The following is an 18499-nucleotide window of genomic DNA, read 5'->3' as shown; positions in this document are numbered from 1 at the left end:
CTACTATTATTAGATAAGTTACAATATATTAATATATTTTTTATATATACCTGTAATTTTATATAATACACACACAGATAGATATATATATATATATATATATTCTTTTGCACTACCTTCATAATTTTTTAGATTTTTAATATTATTATTTAAAATAATATTAATACTACTAAATAAAGATAATATTTAAATATATTATATTTATTTAATATATTAAGAAGATATAAATTTTTTTTTGGATATTTCAAATTGATGAATATGATCACATGATTTAACCAATCCAAATTATGCGAAATCATTAATCAATATTTTTATTATATTGTTATTTTTTATTATTTTTATTATAAAATATTCATTAAAAAATTGGAGATAAAAAATTTAGTTTAACATTAGCTTATTTTCATTACAACATTAATAAATACAAGTAATTTGTGCTAGCTTTTTCATTACAACATTTCTTTATTGTCAATCTCATGATTGGTGTACGATCCTCATCACAGTAGACAACAAATCAGTGCAAGAAAGTATGGGAGGATGAATCATATGTGCAGGGAATGGAATGGCTAAATACAAAGAGTCTTGAAAATTGTAGGATCCCAGCAGAAGACCAACATAAATTAATTCACATCACACAATAGCATCACACTTCATATCCAGGATTTACTTTCTGTTGAACGTCTCCATAACTCTCTAGCTCTTCCATGTCCTCTAAGCTTCCTAGAAATAAGGGAAGTCTCTGATGCAGCTTGACAGGTTGGAGTGAAAGTATTCTAACTTTACCATCAGAACCTCTACCTCCAGCCTGCTCCACAAGAAAACTAAGAGGATTTGCCTCGTAAACCAGACGAAGATGATCCCTTGGGTTCATTGCGACTCCACCATACATCAATGTCCGATGAAAATCAGCTACAAGCGAACATATATAACGGGCAGAGTACTTCTTAGGGTATTTTCCTTTTCCTTGTCTAACAGTGTCAATATATCGCCTTAATCCTTCAGGCCAGTCAAAATATCTTGCATCGTTTACAGAATAGATTTGCCCTGACATGAATAGAGAGTCAAAAATGGTATTTTACTTCTGCACCAACATTTATAATTCCATTCTCTTCTATTCAAACAAGCATGGTGAGTTGGTGACCAATGTAAAAAAAATTAATATGGTGGTCATTACTATACCACATCTGAGAACTTCATATAAGATTCCATTATACATGTGGAAATTCAAGCTAAAACCTGGTGAGCATATTTGGCCCAAGCATAAAGAACCAAAGACTTGCCACTGCCAGTAAAATTATACATCACCCCTATTTGGGTAGCATAGAAAAATGTCTATATAACTCAGAAACTTGTTGCATTTGGCTTCCTGTTACTCTTTTAAATTCCAATCAACTTAAGACAATACCATGCCAAATAATAGATTAATTTTATTTTATCATGGAAGAAATCATGAAATTTTGTCGTTCAAGGTAGTCCAAAGGCAACATGTTAAAATATTAAAAACAACAACAAATATATTACCTCGAGGAGGAATCTTAATGCCTGGGTGAGTAAGAATGAAGTCTCCTGTTGAATGATCCAGTGTAAATGCATGTGTTCCAGAACCAAAACTGGCACAGAGTATTGTGGCTGATGAATAGAGAACATAACCAGAAGCCACAAGCCTAGTTCCACTCTGCAGTGAATTAAGTATAGCCTTCTCCTCCTGAGGTAGATGATCTAGTTCAACAAGGCGTTTATATACCCCAAAAATTGTTCCAGTAGGTATAGATGCATCAATATTTCGGGAACCATCAAGGGGATCTGTTACCACCACAAATGGACCACCATCATCTATCCAAATTGGAGCATCATCTTCTTCTGAAGCCATGACAGCAACTTTTCCGGAATTTTGAAGAGAAGCCAAGATTATTTCATTCTGCACAACAATATGCATTCACCAAACTTCTTTTTTTCAATTGTTATTGCTGGTTAAAAATTCATTTCAACACTATTGAGAACCCTATGCCACAATCAACAATAATATTATAAGTTCAATATATAATATAAACTTCTCCTAACAATCTAATTGTGACAAAACAAACAAAGAACTGAAGAAAATATCTCCCACAAAATTATTTTATATGAGGTATAGGAAATCAACTGGATAAATGAGTGATCATGATTATATTATATGTAGCTAAAAGAGGGTGATAACAGCCATAAACAACCCATTGATAAATAAAGGAAAATAGGGTAAGTAGTGCATTCTATTATTTTTGTTTTCTTAGATCTTGACATGGATCACTGAATGTTTTGATTTGTGTTTGGAGCATGGAATGAAATAACAGCCGTTACGTAAAGTAACGGCCGTTATTTACAGGAAATACGTAACGGCCGTTATTTACAGGAAATTTCAACTACCGTTACCGATATGGCCGTTATTTAACAGCGAAAAAAAATTGGGGGTGTAACGGCCATTATCGACCGTTATGTAATGGCCATAACAGCCGTTACAGGCAGGGGGCATTTTTTTTTTTAATTACTTCATGAACTTTATAAAATTTTCAAAAAAATTTATATAGCACCAGGCCGTTACCGTTACGTTATGGTCATTACGGGCCCGTTTCCGTTACCCGCGACCGCGACCGCAATTTAAAACCATGGCTTGGAGGCATGTGCCTAGTATGTACCAATTCCATCCTCTCTCTATCTCTCTCTGATGCAATTATTCTTCTTCCTTTTTCATTTTAGTTCTCTCTTCCTGATTTCTTTTCTAGTTCACAACCAATTACTTATCTTCCTAATTTTCTGAACTCCACCACAAGCACAAACAAAAGTATAGGCAACAAAAAATCTAGCAAAAATTTACCTTCACATGTCAGGAACATATTGCGAAGTTCATGTTTGATTAAAAGACATTATTGTACATAAGACACAGATGCATAAATGCCAGACCACTGGCCTCCATTGCAAGTAATATTTTCTTCATCCACCAGGCGGAGGTTCCAGGTTTGGGGTAAAGTCACAGTGGGGATTAGTGAAGCCATTATCAATTGCTTGGAATATAATAAACGAGTAAGTAAACATAATAGAGTAATGCCGTCGAGCTATTGAAGCTAAGGACCATCCTGTCCAACACTAAAGCTCATAACTTCATCTAACAAAAAGTTTTAAATGAATATGTATTAGCTCTAAATAGCCAACAAAAAATCGTCAAACTGAGTATAAACTTTCCTATTCTCTTAGTCTTTAGTGAAATTCATAAATCAAAATCTCGAATATCATGGAGATAGAAAAGGACATTCTAAAATCGGGAATATTAAATGTAAGCTTCAATCAGCAACGGAAAATGGACAAACCGATACTATATCGAGTGGCTTTGGTGCATCCCTATCTGAGCTCCTGCCAGCACCAGCAGCGTTATCTTGTTTACTGAGACTGGAATTGAAAGGAGACGCCACTAAAGCTGCAATTCTCTTGGAAGCATACTGTATATGACTAAACAAGACCACTAGATCATCCCCCACATCGATTCCTCCCCTACCCATATATTCCACCAATGTACAAAATCCATTATCGCCACTTGCAGAAGTACCCATATTCGATTTTACTGTAAACCCACCAAGAGAAGCCATTCTATGCCTGAAATTGTAACTGCTGCCCGCGAGAACTCGATTGTTGGGCGGGAAAAAGTGGAGTTTTGTGTGAAAAGAGTGAGATTTTGGCGGGATATTTGAAGTTGGGAATATGGGAAGGACAGATGATTGCATATTATGAATATTTTAGCTTGTTGGAGGGTTGATTAGAAGGGAAACATTGAGAACATTGAAAATAATCAGAAGTTATTGAGCTTCCTATAGAAAAGAAAGAGATTTTCTTTGGGGCGGTGTGGAGATGGATCAGATTTCTTTGTTAGGATGTTGCAAACAGATTATTTTAACGGATAAGAAACTGTTAAGCAGATAATGAACAAAAATTTTGGAGGAAGAGAAGGAAGGTCAGGCGAGTTTGACAGAAGCACGAAGCATCAGAGAAGAGATAGCGTGCGAGAATATGGGCCCAAAGCTCTACCCAGTAACTTTGAAAACCAAGGTCATTTTTGGACTGGCTCGATGGATGGAATCACGGCACTGTCCGGTTTGGAAACAAGTCCAATCTGAATATTAAAATTGATCAAATTCAAATTATAAAAAAAAAAAGAGAAAAAAAGTATTAAACCACATTAGAATCAAACCAAAACTGATCAGGTTGATTTCGGAATAAAAGTGGTTTTTTTTTTTGAAAAAAAAATTTTTGAAATTTGATGAAATTAAACCAAGACTAAAATCCTAATTAGTCATAATTTTTAAATCGAAACCAGACCAGATCAAACTACCTTTAAGAACGTGGCATAGTTTTGATAGTGGTATACTTTTGATAATAAGACATTGTTTACCATGTTTTATTTAACTTTCCGAACACAGGAGAACACACCCAAAAAGTTAGCTATTAAGGTTAGTGAGTTCAAATCTATATGTACCCTACATTACAATATCTCATGCTTGGAAAACCAATGTTCTCGTTGATCATGTTAATCACGGCCAGTACCCTATACATTGAATTTCCTTACACAATAGGCCTATGCCACCACTCCGTAAACCACCATTCTCAATGTCGAGTCTCACAAGATGAAGCCAGCTTTGATACCATTGCCCAATTCGATTTTGTTTGCATATTCATAGAGCGTCTTCTATAGTAATTTTGTTTATAGTTCTGTTAATATTCGTTAAATATATATATTTATTATTAATATTACATCTAGAACATAAAAAATTATATTTTCTATACGATATTACTTAAAATAAGCATATTTAATGAAACTCGTTGGAAAAACCAGAAAAGAAAATCCAAATTCCCTACATGTAATTTCATTCTCCAGCTTGCATAAACTGGTTCAAGCAATAAGAGTGAAAACAGAGTGTGTCAATCACAGGCTTTGAAAATGCATAAATCAACTCCATAACTATACTGGCATGTTGTCTTCTCCATTTGCTTCTTAATATGCAGCAAGCAAATGAACCAACTGAAAGAAGAACTGAAAACAACGTTTTAAGTTTTTCATTCATGTATTATGATGAGAAGGGGGGAAAACTACAACGCATTTAAATGTAAATGAGCTCATTCGACTACTGCTCTCTGAAATAAGCCTTTCCACATGTCCTGACTGCACTAGTCTCTACATAAAGATTGCACATTTCCAGCCATATATCTATTTAGGACTAATAAAATTGTGAAAGACAATTCTAGCGTAGAACCTACTCTCCTGTTGTATGATAACTTGGAAAGTGCTAATAGCTAGAAATTGATAAAGATTAGATTATCCAACAAAAAATTTAAGCGCATAAGCTGCTGTAAATGGCTGCTCAGAAGTCATGCATAGAAAAGCTGAATACCTACTGCATCTCAAAGCTTCTGGGTTAATTTCACCAAGTCAATATGTTTACATATGCAACAGTTAGTTGAGTGAGCATTGGACATGTGGCCGGATTTCAATACCTAATATGCTGCTCAAGTTGAAGAACAAATTGGCAGACTGCAAAACAAAAGAGATCATAGAACAGTAAGGACTACTTCACGTAATAAGTGTTAAAACCAAAGTGCATCTTATAATTCGATCAGACTTTTGTCACCTAAGAAATAAAATTCCCGATAATCATTGTTCGTAAAACTCTACTGCGAGAATCAAACTTATGCAGATATATTTCTAATCATTGAAAGTTACAAGGGGAAAAATAATTAATCAAGATATCACATACTGTATCACTTCCTTCAAAATTTACACAAAAAAAAAAAAAAAAACTACATGAAAAAGCAGTAAAACAATTATATATAGATGACATTTAGAACTATTATCCATCAACAAAAACAGAACATGACAGTTCCAACAAACAGGGCATAAAAACATTCATGCAGATTATGGTATACAAATAAATAGAGTGACATAATTATATAGTTACAACTTACAAAATCTTATCTCATTCTGCTGCATTTATATGAATGCCTAATATACATCAGAAAATCTCAATATTAATGGGTACCAAATGTCTCATATTGGTTTGCAATTGCAATAATCTAATCCATCAAAATGTAACGTACAAAATGAAGTAGTTTCAAAATGCACCTCTCAAAATACAAATCCATTGCCCTAAAACATTCACCAGAATTTCTACAAGTAACATTAGAAGGAACTGCCAATAGATCAACTTTCCAGCTTAGGACTTGTACCCATACAGAGGGCTAATGGTACCATAGCATGACCATGGCAAATTGTTGGAACAATTTGAGGCAACCTAGCCTATTGAGTATAGACCATAGGTATCATGAATTCAGTTACAAATTTACAAATGCTTGACCAATTTTTAGTTAGAAAGTACTCACCTCATAAAATACAATGAAAGAATAGACAAGCTTGAACATTATATACACGGGCATCTATTATTGAAGCCTCAGACGGTTGAAAAACACCAAGAAGTGATATTCAGGAGCCCAATATACAAACCCAACAACAGGGCCCCCTTTGATGTACTGCACAAAATGAAAAATGATGCCCTATTAATATCTTTCTGAGAAAAGGCACAAATAAATTATAGTTTCAAGAGAGTATAACATATGTGACGAGATAATATAAGAGCTGAAAACCTTTCCATCAAGAATAACAAGTTCACCATCAACCCATCGAGGATTCTGAAAACCAGGCTCAGCAAGCCTCCCTTGTCCTCTATACCGAGCAATCTGAGTTTCAAATAAACCACAACAAACCCTTCAGCAAAGAGAAAGAGGAAATGTAAAAAAGGTTACAAGCTTACAAACATACCACTCCAAATTCTTCAGGAATGATGCCTTTATGAGGAAGCTGATACCTTTTTCCAACCTTAGCACGAAATGCCACCTACAAGAATCAGTAAAGTAAACCTGTTATGGTTTATGGATACAGGCTAGCTATGAATATCTGAAAAATGAGCACAGTTAAGGGCCAACCAAACTGAACTCCCTAGTTTTGGCCTTTTGGGCTATCCCAACAAGGCAGCAAATCATCCAGTGAAGCACAAAACAATCCTAGTTATTTATCCATATCAAATAATTCAGGACTATGCTTGTAAAATAAATAAATGAATATGGAAAAAAAAAAAAAATTAAGCACTGGAGCATATACTACTTATATTAGCAAACCTGAAGTTGTAAACTTTATATGGCCAAAACTGGTAAGCATCAGAAAAAACTGAAACAACAAGTTCCACATTGCTAAAGAGAATGACAAGTCACTAAGATAACACAGAAGAACCCTCCCCAGCTTTCACAAACAAATGTTAAATAAATGAAATTACCTGTCCAGCAGGTACGTATGGATCTCCAGTTAATTTTATAGCTTCAACATATTCATAAAACTCTAGATTAGAAGGCTCCTTGGTCCCACGCTCATCTTGCCATTGACCAAATTTACGTTGTAGATGTATGACTTCTGAGGTGTATAGTCCATGAGCCCCAATATAAAGTCCTGACAAAATAACACAGTTTAAAATTTAAAAATTTCACCCTAAGTTGAGCATAGGGGATCAAAAATAACAGACCTACGAAGGGTCCTAAACATGTCAAAAACAGAGAACTACCAAGGAGAAACTACATAACATCTCATAATAACATCACAAGTCCAGATTTTTACCTTAAAACTTTATGAACTTTTGCAATGTAATCCTAGAACAATAATTTCATACAATGAATTACTCAAAGTCTTAAGCAAAAACTTTGTAACAATTTATAATTTGTGACCAAATGAGCTATTTTCTGGCGCCAAGTCAGAATTGAGTTGGAATTATTTAGTCCACATATGTTATGAAGTGTCAAAAAAGATGATGCGCCATGGGGTGCCAGCACCCCTAAAAAAAAGATCCTAATTAATGTCCATTAATGTATTAGAATAATTAAAAAGAGCTACAGCCTACATGTACAGCTGGTCCCACATAAGCTGATACAACAAATTGACAGAAAATTATAAAGTGGTTTTAGAGAGAAAAAAAATCCTATAGTAAACCAATTATTAGTGGTGCGTATACTTCACATCAACCATGAGCTAGTGTTTTTTTCCCCCTTTTTTTCTAAGCTTAAGAATACATGTAATACATAGTTCCAAATCAACTCTGACTCAGCACCAAAAATCAGTTTTAACTTTTAGGTGTCAGAAGGTATAAATTGCCATAATTTTTATTGTTTAAGTACTTCATTGTATTAAATTTGTGTTCAGAGACAACATTAAAAAATGTATATAAATTTTTAAGGCAGTGAATTTGGACTTGTGTCCATAATAACTTAACAACGAACAGATTCTGTAACAAATCACCATTTAGAGGGTCTAGAGATGTTGATATTTCAATCCGATGGAAAGTTGTTGATCCAGACAGTGGTTGACGATTTTGAGCTTGACTAAGGGTAAAATTTATTAAGTCGCCAACATCTTTCAGCACCTGCACAGATGAAGTAAAAGAAATCAAACAAACCATCAATTGTAATAAACTTAACAAATAGTTGATCTCCAATCTGCCGAAGGTACACAAAGACGTAACCTGCAGAAAATAGAACCCACCTTCAAGGGTATCTTCTCCCTACCAATAAATTTAGCAAGATCCAACATAATGCTGTCCACACTGCGTTGACCTCGAAACTTTGCTTTTTTAACCGAGCCTGCTTCCTTGGCAACAGAACCCTGTTGGTTCACATCTTTCTCAATAGAAAAGCAAAATGATCTCCGTCCCTTTTTCTCTAGCTTAGCAGGCACTCTGAGTGACTGTTTCATAGGCGTGCTTCCTGAAAGTTTTTGAGTGAGACCTCCAACAACAACTTTAACTGAAATTTCACTTGGCCCTTCATTATCAATGATGCCATCAGTGGCATCCATTTCAATCTCATCTCTTTCTTGGTCGCTTTCACCTCTAATTTCATCTTCTGTCTCTATGCTTTCTAACTCAATATCCTTCTCGTCATCTTCTTCATCCATTATCTGCTCTATCACCTTAGATATGAAATCCCTATCCACCTTTGCAGGAGCTGTCACCTTCAAGACCTTGACCTTCACACCAGGAATCATATCTCGCAAAATATTCTGAAAACCAGGCAATCCATCATTGAGATCAGAACCATCTTCTGTATCATCGCCATCCTCAATGTCCTCAGTGCTCACAACAAATAGATCACTTTTTTCTTCAATTGGCCCTGGTGGATTCAAGTGGCTGGTGGCACCTGGTGATTTCGAGGACACTGTTGAAGAGTCTTGGAAAAATGCTTTCCTTTTCAAGTACACAGCCTAAAAAGGCACATGAATCTCATCAGAGAATGTTTCTGACACATTGAACCAGAAGCATCAATGCAACAATGCCACATCTAGATAGGATATGAGCAGACAAGTAAATGCATCTACGGAAGAATACACGCATACAACTAAGCGTGCCAGCATCTCTCCATGTTTGCAAGCACATGCTTATGTATACAAGTCTAAAATAAACCAGTACATAATGATTGATGCACAAGATGAGCTAAGTAAATTTGAAGGTCAAAGACCAAGGTAGGGCACTTTGCTTCCCTCATGGAACAAAGTTTAAACATTATGGAGTTCGGATGAAAGCCAAAGGATTTTAAAAAGGCATTTTGCTCCTCCAAGGGTCAAGGTTTGAGACTTTGAGTCCAGACGTATTGGATTGCAATTACTACTACAATCCTGGTAACAGTGCATGTTACAACATTTGGCCTATTGTAGATTTAACATAGTGGTTATAATATAGAGACAAATATTATCATACAGAAAAGACTGACAGATTTAACTGCAGTAAATATTTTTTGAATGACAGGAAATTTTTTTTGGGAGGAATTATCCCAAGTCCAAGCTCAAAAGATAGATGACCAAATAAGTTGGATTTTCAGTTCAGTGGGAGCAATTTAGGAATATCCAAGCTGCCTTATACTTCTGCAATCTTTCCTTTGAAGAATTTTATCTTGCATACAGGCTGGCACTTGGCAACTCCTTGTTGCCTGGAATGCACTGTTTGCTTATGAAATAAATAAATTAAATCTCACAGTCAAAAGTTTATAACTTATTCACTGAACTATACCAAAAATACGTGAGTTAGACAAGGAGGATACCTGCTGCTTGTATTCACCTATCCTGTTCTTTGTAACAAAGATCTCAAACACTGGAATACCAACTGCAGCTGTAGCAAGCTGTCTGAAAGAATAAGATAGATGAATATTAGACCTTCAAAAATTATTAAAATCCATGTGATTGGGTCACACACTTTGATTTTGACTGAGAAGGCGTTTCCTTTGCCTGAATGCATCAGCACGCACAAGGACAATAGAGCCACTTTTTACTTTTTAAATAGTTACTCATCAATCAAATTTTGAAGTTGTATTTGGACTTGGAAATGCCCAGCAGTGAAAGAATGGCTAATAAGATCACTGTTAATCATCAGTCAAATGAATGTGAAAGAAATGCCTACAAGGTGTTGTATATATCATTTATGAATGATAAATTAAAATGAAACCCTTCTACAAGCATGTAAATAATTACCGAGGACTATAACTCCTTGCCACATATCTTCCATGCTCTGCAGTAATATGGATAATTAGACCATAAGGATCATGTACATCTTCTGAGATGCCAGACCACCATCCCACCTGGACATCAGTATCAAGGGAAAAAAACCATGAAGTAAATTTACATGGCTAACGACACAATATTATACTTGGAAATGCCTCAGCCTAACTAGAAAATCTCAAGCAGAAAACTCATAAGACAGATTTACTTAATTCCAGATGATGATAGGGCCGTCATCAGTACTACAAAAATGAACAACTAAACCTTATCACAAAAATGAACTAGCACCTGCAAATTTAAAAAGGAGTAAATAGAGTGAGAGAGATGCTATATTATGCTATTACTCTTTCTTAGGCTTTATGAAACATCTGACGATGATCTGCAGCCAAAGGCAGTCCAAAAATCTAACAATCCACAATTGAGATCATGAACATGCAAAATTGAAATGGACAGAAACCACAGAATGTAATACAAGCATGTAGCTTTTTCTGATACCACCTCTCAAAATTAGGATTTCTTAGATTAATCGACATAAGAACCCAAAAAATTTAACGAAAGGCAACTCCTCACATGAACAGAACAAACTTAGCAAGGAATGCTTCAACCAAGCAAATATCCTGTTACATACTATAGAAGAAAGTATAATAGTAATAGGAAGGGGAATATTGGCGGGAAAGGAAGCTAGAGTGTATAACTGATTCTGTAACAGAATTGGTAACTGCTATGTTTGACTTTAGAGAAAGTAGTTACTGAGTTGAGATATAAATTTTCAAACAAGCTAATCTTGTATATTCATTCAAGAATTACCAAAGAAATAATAATTCTCAATTCTCTCTCAACTATCTCTCTATTCTCTCTCTCTCTTCTCTAATTTTCCCTACTTCTCTTATAATTCTGTGTTAGGGTTCCTTAACCCTAACATTTGGTATTAGAGCAATCAGATCCAAGAATCAGTGGGTAATTGGTTCCTGGAAGTCGGAAATATGACCAGATCAGTTGTAGTGAGTCCTGAGATGGTGAAGATTGCTGAGCTGGAAGAACAAGTGAGGAATTTGCAAGAAGTTTCTCGGAATCTGCAAGAAGTGGCTTCAAGAACTGCTGGAGATCTGAAGGAATTTAAAGAAGATATGATGAAGAAAACTGAGGGTCAGAATGTTATCTTGGAAGAATTGCGAGAGCCTACATGAGTGCTGGAAGGAGTAAGGAAGTTAGTAATTCTGGGGAAGGTGGAAGTAGATCTAAAAATATTGGATCTCAGTCAATTTTGGGAAGTGGGATGGGTTTATTACCTAACCCTACAAGGATCCAGAATTTACAGAATATAGATAACCCTAATAACCTTGGAAAATTTTCTTTTATGAAAGGTACACCACAGATTTTGCCCAAGATAGAGTTAGTTACTTTTGATGGGAAAGAACCTAGGGCTTGGTTGAGAAGGTGTGAAAAATATTTTGAGATCTATAAGGTTCCTATTGATCAAAAGGTACCAATAGCGAGCCTGTTTTTGGTGGATAGGGCTGATGCATGGTTCCATAATTGGAATAGGGGTGGAGTACATTCTTGGGAAGAATTTGAGAAGGGAATTTGCAGCAGATTTGGGGATGAAAGGCTAGAGGATTTAGTAGAGGGTTTTATGAAACTGAGACAGGAGGGATCTTTAGAGGAATATCAAGATGAATTTGAGGAATTAAGAATAAGAATTGAGAGATTAATGCCTGAATTAGGTGAATCTTATTTTCTGTCTGCTTTTATGGGGGGTTTAAAGGATGAAATTAGGTTGGTTGTTAGAATATGAAGCCTGTTTCCTTATCTCAGGCTATAGAAGTAGCTAGGCTTCAAGAACAAGTGTTGGAAGTCAGTAAAAAGCCTAAGAATACAAGCAATTTTTCCAAACCTTTTAGAAGCCAATCTACTGTCCCTTTAACTCCATATCAGACTAATTACCCAAACCAGTATGCCAAGCCATATCAGACCTATCAAAACCCTCTAAGACCACCAAATTTTGACAAACCCAGCTCTACAACAATTAAAACTCAGTCCAGTACCAACTCACCCAATTCACTGCCTGTTTCTACTTTATCTTCAGTATATAAACCAACAAATTCTTTTTCAAACCCTGTTAAGAATCAGCCTAAACCATGTTACAAATGTGAGGACAAGTATTTTCCAGGGCATCAATGTAGGCAGAAATCATTAAATGCAATTTGAGCCGTGTAGAAGGATGATGATGGAGGTGAAGAGGAGTGGTTTGAAGCAGGAATGGAGATGGAGGAAAGGGGAAATATGGAAGACAATACTCTGTCAATTCATGCACTGGAAGGTAGTCATCGCATTGATACAATAAGGATGTTGGGGCTTCATAAAAACAGGCAATTGGTGATATTAATTGACAGTGGTAATACCGCCAGTTTCCTTGACATAAGAATAGCTAAAGAATTAAAATTGGAGTTGGTTTCAACACCATACACTGCTATTACAGTGGCAGATGGGAGGAAGTTAGGGTGTGATTTACAATGTCAGCAATTTAAATGGAAAATGGACAATAATGAGTTTAATTTTGATTTGAAGATTCTGGAATTAGGGGGTTTTGATATGATATTAGAAGTGGATTGGTTAAAGAAGCATAATCTAGTACTATTTGACTTTGAGGCATCAACAATTACTATTACTGTGGAAGGAAGATCAGTAGTTTTGCATGGCATTGGAGAGGGTAAGCAGTCTGGGCTTTGGTATTCTGCCAATATATTGAGGAAAGATGGTAAGGATTTTCAGACTCCTTTGTTTTGTGTTATGCATTCTGACCACTCCTTGCTATCAGCTACTTCCAATTTTGGGTGTGATGAGAGACTGCAACAATTACTCCAGAAATATAGCAGCATTTTTGAAGAGCCTCAAGGGTTACCACATTTTAGAAGTCACAATCATGCTATTCCTCTGCAGCATGATGCTCAGCCTGTTAATATTAGGCCTTACAGATACCCCCATTACCAGAAGACAGAGATTGAAACATTGATAAAAGATATGCTCTCCTCTTCCATCATTCAACCTAGCACTAGCCCCTATTCTTCTCCTGTTCTTTTAGTGAAGAAGAAAGATGGGACATGGAGATTTTGTGTTGACTATAGGAGACTTAATGACTTGACAGTTAAGGATAAGTTTCCAATCCCTATTATTGATGATTTGCTAGATGAATTGCATGGGGCTGTGATCTTTTCTAAGATAGATTTGAGGGCTGGTTACCATCAAATAAGGATGAAGGTGGACGATATTCCTAAGACTGCTTTTAGGACACACCATGGGCATTTTGAATTTAAAGTGATGCCTTTTGGGCTCACTAATGCCCCTACTACATTTCAGGCCTTAATGAATCACATTTTCCAACCTTTCTTAAGGAAATTTGTACTAGTATTTTTTGATGATATCTTGGTTTATAGTAGGGATATGGAGAGTCATTTGGAGCATTTGGAACAAGTGTTTGATGTGCTGCAGGCCCAACATCTTTTTGCTAAACAATCTAAATGTTTCTTTGGGCAAACTGAAATTGAATATCTTGGGCATATCATCTCAAGAAAGGGGGTTGCTACTGATCCAAAAAAGGTTGCTGCTATTGTAAACTGGCCTGTTCCTACTTCAGTCAAGGATCTCAGGAGTTTTTTGGGACTTACAGGCTACTATAGGAAATTTATCAAAAATTATGGGGTTATTTGTCAGCCTCTAATTGATCTATTAAAGAAGGATTCATTTCACTGAAATGCTATTGCTCAAAAGGCTTTTGAGAAGCTTAGGGAATTAATGTCTACAGCTCCAATTTTAGCTCTGCTAGATTTTTCTAAGCCATTTGTAATTGAGACAGATGCTAGTAATTGGCGAATGGGAGCAGTGTTGCAACAGCAAGGGCATCCTATTGCCTTCATTTCTAAGGCTTTTGGGCCTAAGAGTGAGGCTTTATCTGTGTATGAGAAGGAATTGCTAGCTATCACTTTTGCAGTAAGTAAATGGAGACATTACCTAGAATAGGGTCAGTTCTTTATTAAAACTGATCATGAAAGTATAAAATACTTACTTGAGCAGAGGTTACATACTAATTTGCAGCAGAAGGGTATTTCTAAATTGTTGGGGTTGAACTATAAGATACTGTATAGGAAGGGAATTGAAAATAAAGTGGCAGATGCGTTGTCAAGGAGGCCTGCAGACTTCCATTCTTGTGTTATTCAATCTGTGGTAGTTCCTGCTTGGATGCAGCAATTAGTGGAAAGTTATGAAGGGGATGATAAAGTCAGAGAGTTAATTCAGAAGCCCTCTTTGGACCCTAATGCTGTTGCAGGCTATCAGTTGAAGAATGGTGTCCTATATTACAACCATAGGCTATATGTAGGGAATTCTACAACTTTGAAGCATACCTTATTGCAAACTTATCACAATTCTGCTGTGGGAGGCCATTCAGGGGTTAATATCACTTATTTGAGATTGAAGAGGTATTTCTTTTGGCCTGGTATGTTGAAAGAAGTGATGGAATGGGTAAAGTCTTGTGATGTATGTGCAAAATGTAAGGGTGAAACATGCCCTTATCCAGGGAAGTTGCAGCCTCTTCCCATTCCTTCCCAAGCTTGGCAAGAAATTTCTATGGATTTTATTGAGGGTCTCCCAAAGTCAAGAGGTAAAGACACTATTCTGGTAGTAGTTTGTAGATTGACAAAGGTGGCACACTTTATCTCTCTGCCCCATCCTTATACAGCAGCATCAGTAGCTCATGTTTTTCTGGATACTGTCTTTAAACTTCATGGGGTTCCTCAAGTAATTACTTTAGACAGAGATAAAGTCTTCACAAGTCTATTCTGGCAGGAATTATTCAAGTGTTTTGAGGTTAAATTGGCTATGAGTTCAGCTTATCACCCTCAATCAGATGGTCAAACTGAAAGGGTGAATTAGTGTATTGAAGCCTATTTAAGATGCATGGTTCACTTGAAACCTGAAACATGGGTGGACTGGTTATCCCTAGCAGAGTGGTGGTATAATTCTTCATTCCATAGTGCAATCAGAATGTCACATTTTGAGGCTCTATATGGGTATGCCCCTCAATTCTTGCCTATGTTTCCTTTTGATGGTGTGAAGGTAGGAGCTGTAGATACCTTCATCCATGACAGGCAGCAGCTTAGTTCTCTTCTCCAGGCCAATTTGCAACAGGCTCAGAACAGGATGAAGCAACAAGCTGACAAGGGCAGATCTGAAAGGGAATTTTCTGTTGGAGATTGGGTATATCTGAGATTGCAACCTTATAGGCAAACCTCAGTGGCACTAAGGCAGAATTTGAAATTATCCGCTAAGTTTTATGGGCCATTTCAAGTAATTGCTAGAATGGGCAAGGAGGCTTACAAGTTACAATTGCCATCTTCTTCTACAATTCATCCCGTTTTTCATGTTTCAATGTTGAAAAGAAGGATTGGTGAGGGGATCACTTCAATTTCTGAATTGCCTATTCTGCAAGAAGATCAGTTTGTACTTTTTCCTGAGAAGGTATTACAGACCAGAGTGGTTTCCAGGGGAGATCAGAAGGTGGAACAAGGACTTATTAAGTGGTTTCAATTGCCTGAAGAGGATGCCACTTGCGAGGATAGAAGTTTTATCACAGCTCAATTTTCAAAACAGCCACTTTCTTGGGAACAAGAAAGTGCTGAAGGAAGGGGTATTGTTACATACTATAGGAGAAAGTATAATAGTAATAGGAAGGGGAATATTAGCGGGAAAGGAAGCTAGAGTGCATAACTGATTCTGTAACAGAATTGGTAACTGCTATGTTTGACTTTAGAGAAAGTAGTTACTGAGTTGAGATATAAATTATCAAACAAGCTAATCTTGTCTATGCATTCAAGAATTACCAAAGAAATAATAGTTCTCAATTCTCTCTCAACTATCTCTCTATTCTCTCTCTGTCTCTTCTCTAATTTTCCCTACTTCTCTTATAATTCTCTGTTAGGGTTCCTTAACCCTAACATATCCAAAGCAACATCTAGCACCAGTCCATCTCACAGAAAGCAAACTATCAGAAAAAACAACTCATAAGAATGGGAAAAGTCAAGCTCATGCATTAACTCACCAATCCAGCACCAGCATCATCTCGCAACAAAGCTGCATCTTGGTAACGCTCTTCTGCTACTGCTCTCTGAAGCATCCAAAAAATAAAGGGTTAGCAGAACAACAGCACTACTCGTGAGTCATGACCCTCTGCCCTTTCCCAACTTTGCAAAAGCAGAGCAATAAGTCAAATTACATACACTCAGCTGGGACATCACTCTGCCAACAGCATCATTTGTAGCTGCAGCAGCAATTGCCACCTTTAGCCTAGCTGCATCCTCATAATCCTCTCTATTTACAGCCTGATTCAACTGCGACTGCAAGGAAAGAAATTTCAGCATGCAACCAACACCTTATCAGTACAAAGGTGTGTTAAGCAGCTCCATAAGTTCAGCATTCCTTGTAGCGTGTGATGTCAGCGCTTTCAAATACAATTAACAAAGTTATAGCTTCTTACATTTTAAATAATTCAGAAATGCAAAAAATTTAATTTTTACCAACGAAAGCTCCCATAATTCTACCTGGAATGACAGAGTAAGATTTTGAATACAACACAAAATTGCAATCGGAAAGCATTCTTCTATCTTCATTTATCAGCTCAGTATCTAAAACTCCTATACATGTCAAATGGGCACTTCTTTCCCCATCGTAATAATTTGTAACGATGATCAAACAATTCAAAACTTAAAAGATTAGGGGCCGTGAGGTTGATACTCAAAGAAAAAAGTTTTTGGAATGGCTTTTACAAATGCAATTGAAAACAAATAAAAGTTCATTCCTTTTAAGGCCATTTTGCACAATTGACAAATGAAGAAGTACCAGTTCCCAACAAAGAGAAATTCCTTCATAATAGGGTTCACAAATCCCCTACAACTTGCACTTCCCAGATCCAATTTCTCATTTTTTTAACAGAAAACAGTTCTCAACCGAAAAAGAAAAGGTAATCAATAACTGAAGCTCTGCATGCGTGTTGTATAAGTGAATGAAAATGATAGATAATTGGCAAAAATACCTTCAAAACGGAGACGACACGCTCCTGCTCATCGACTTCCTCGAAATGCCTTCTCCATCGATTCCAATCCCACTCTTCTTCACCCTTCCCACCATCCCTCTCCGCATCCATTCCATCCCCCATCTCCTTATCCTCTTTCCCACGCGGATTGATGAAGGAATCAATCCGTTTCATTGCACTTTCGATGACACCTTGAAGGGCAGCATCCCATCGCCAGTGAGTGGAAGAACTATCAGAAGAAGACGAATTGGTGCAGCGACAGAGAGAAGTAGAAGCAGCAGCAGCAGCAGAAGAAGAAGAATCCGAAGAAGCCCAAGAGAAGGAGTGAGAAGGAAATGGAGGAGAAGGAGAAGGAGAAGGGTAGGATGGTCTTTTGCGAAGAAACCTGTGGTGGGTCCTGAAGGAGAGTTTGTGAGGAGGTGTTGGAGGTGAAATTGAAGCCATGAAGGGTTAGTGATGGATTTGAATGTAAAAATCAAATTTGAAAGAGCAGAGATTGAATTGAAGGTGTGGTGTGGATGAGACCGAGAGAGGAGCAGTATCAGGTGACACAGAACTACAAGACAGGAAGCTGTTTTGATTTCGAAGACGAAAGGTGGGGTGGTGGTGTTGTCTGCCCTGAGATAAGTATCAGAAGAAATAAAAATAAATAAATAAATAAGAAATTAATTCTTATTTCACAATATTTAATTAATTTTAAAATTTATATAAATTTAAAATTTATAATCCTATTTATCCTTAACTCCTATTTAATAAAGATTTCTTTTATAATTATAATTCAAAATAAATTTTTTTTTAAAAAAGAATTAACTAAA

The 18499-nt window shown here is 36.4% G+C and overlaps 2 protein-coding genes across 5 annotated transcripts; both read right to left on the bottom strand.

Moving 5' to 3' along the window:
- Window positions 1–377: 377 nt before the first annotated feature.
- On the bottom strand, window positions 378–4050 carry LOC110641480 (fructose-1,6-bisphosphatase, chloroplastic). The gene is made up of 3 exons (XM_021793205.2): window positions 3339–4050; window positions 1519–1915; window positions 378–1041 (listed from the first exon to the last, which is right to left on the bottom strand). Exons 1-3 carry the CDS (start codon window positions 3747–3749, stop codon window positions 641–643), a joined length of 1209 nt encoding a protein of 402 aa, XP_021648897.2. The 5' UTR covers window positions 3750–4050; the 3' UTR covers window positions 378–640.
- A 1004-nt stretch (window positions 4051–5054) lies between these two features.
- Window positions 5055–18317, bottom strand: LOC110641473 (protein EXECUTER 1, chloroplastic). 4 transcript variants are annotated; one of them, XR_009142951.1, is made up of 12 exons: window positions 17685–18316; window positions 16873–16989; window positions 16695–16760; window positions 10574–10680; window positions 10147–10228; window positions 8597–9313; window positions 8354–8477; window positions 7344–7513; window positions 6833–6907; window positions 6658–6750; window positions 6397–6543; window positions 5055–5551 (listed from the first exon to the last, which is right to left on the bottom strand). XR_009142951.1 is itself a non-coding variant. In XM_058133279.1 (11 exons), exons 1-11 carry the CDS (start codon window positions 18126–18128, stop codon window positions 6454–6456), a joined length of 2085 nt encoding a protein of 694 aa, XP_057989262.1. In that variant the 5' UTR covers window positions 18129–18317; the 3' UTR covers window positions 5055–6453. The 4 variants fall into 4 exon arrangements, 1 of the variants encoding a protein (XP_057989262.1); XR_009142953.1 differs by having other exon boundaries at window positions 16873–17093; window positions 17685–17814; XR_009142952.1 differs by lacking the exon at window positions 5055–5551 and adding an exon at window positions 6017–6313.
- Window positions 18318–18499: the final 182 nt, after the last annotated feature.

Source organism: Hevea brasiliensis, chromosome 14, assembly GCF_030052815.1.
Source record: "Hevea brasiliensis isolate MT/VB/25A 57/8 chromosome 14, ASM3005281v1, whole genome shotgun sequence".
NCBI lineage: Eukaryota > Viridiplantae > Streptophyta > Magnoliopsida > Malpighiales > Euphorbiaceae > Hevea > Hevea brasiliensis.
The sequence above is the reverse complement of the archived record's forward strand: the minus strand, read 5'-3'. Positions and strand labels throughout refer to the sequence as shown.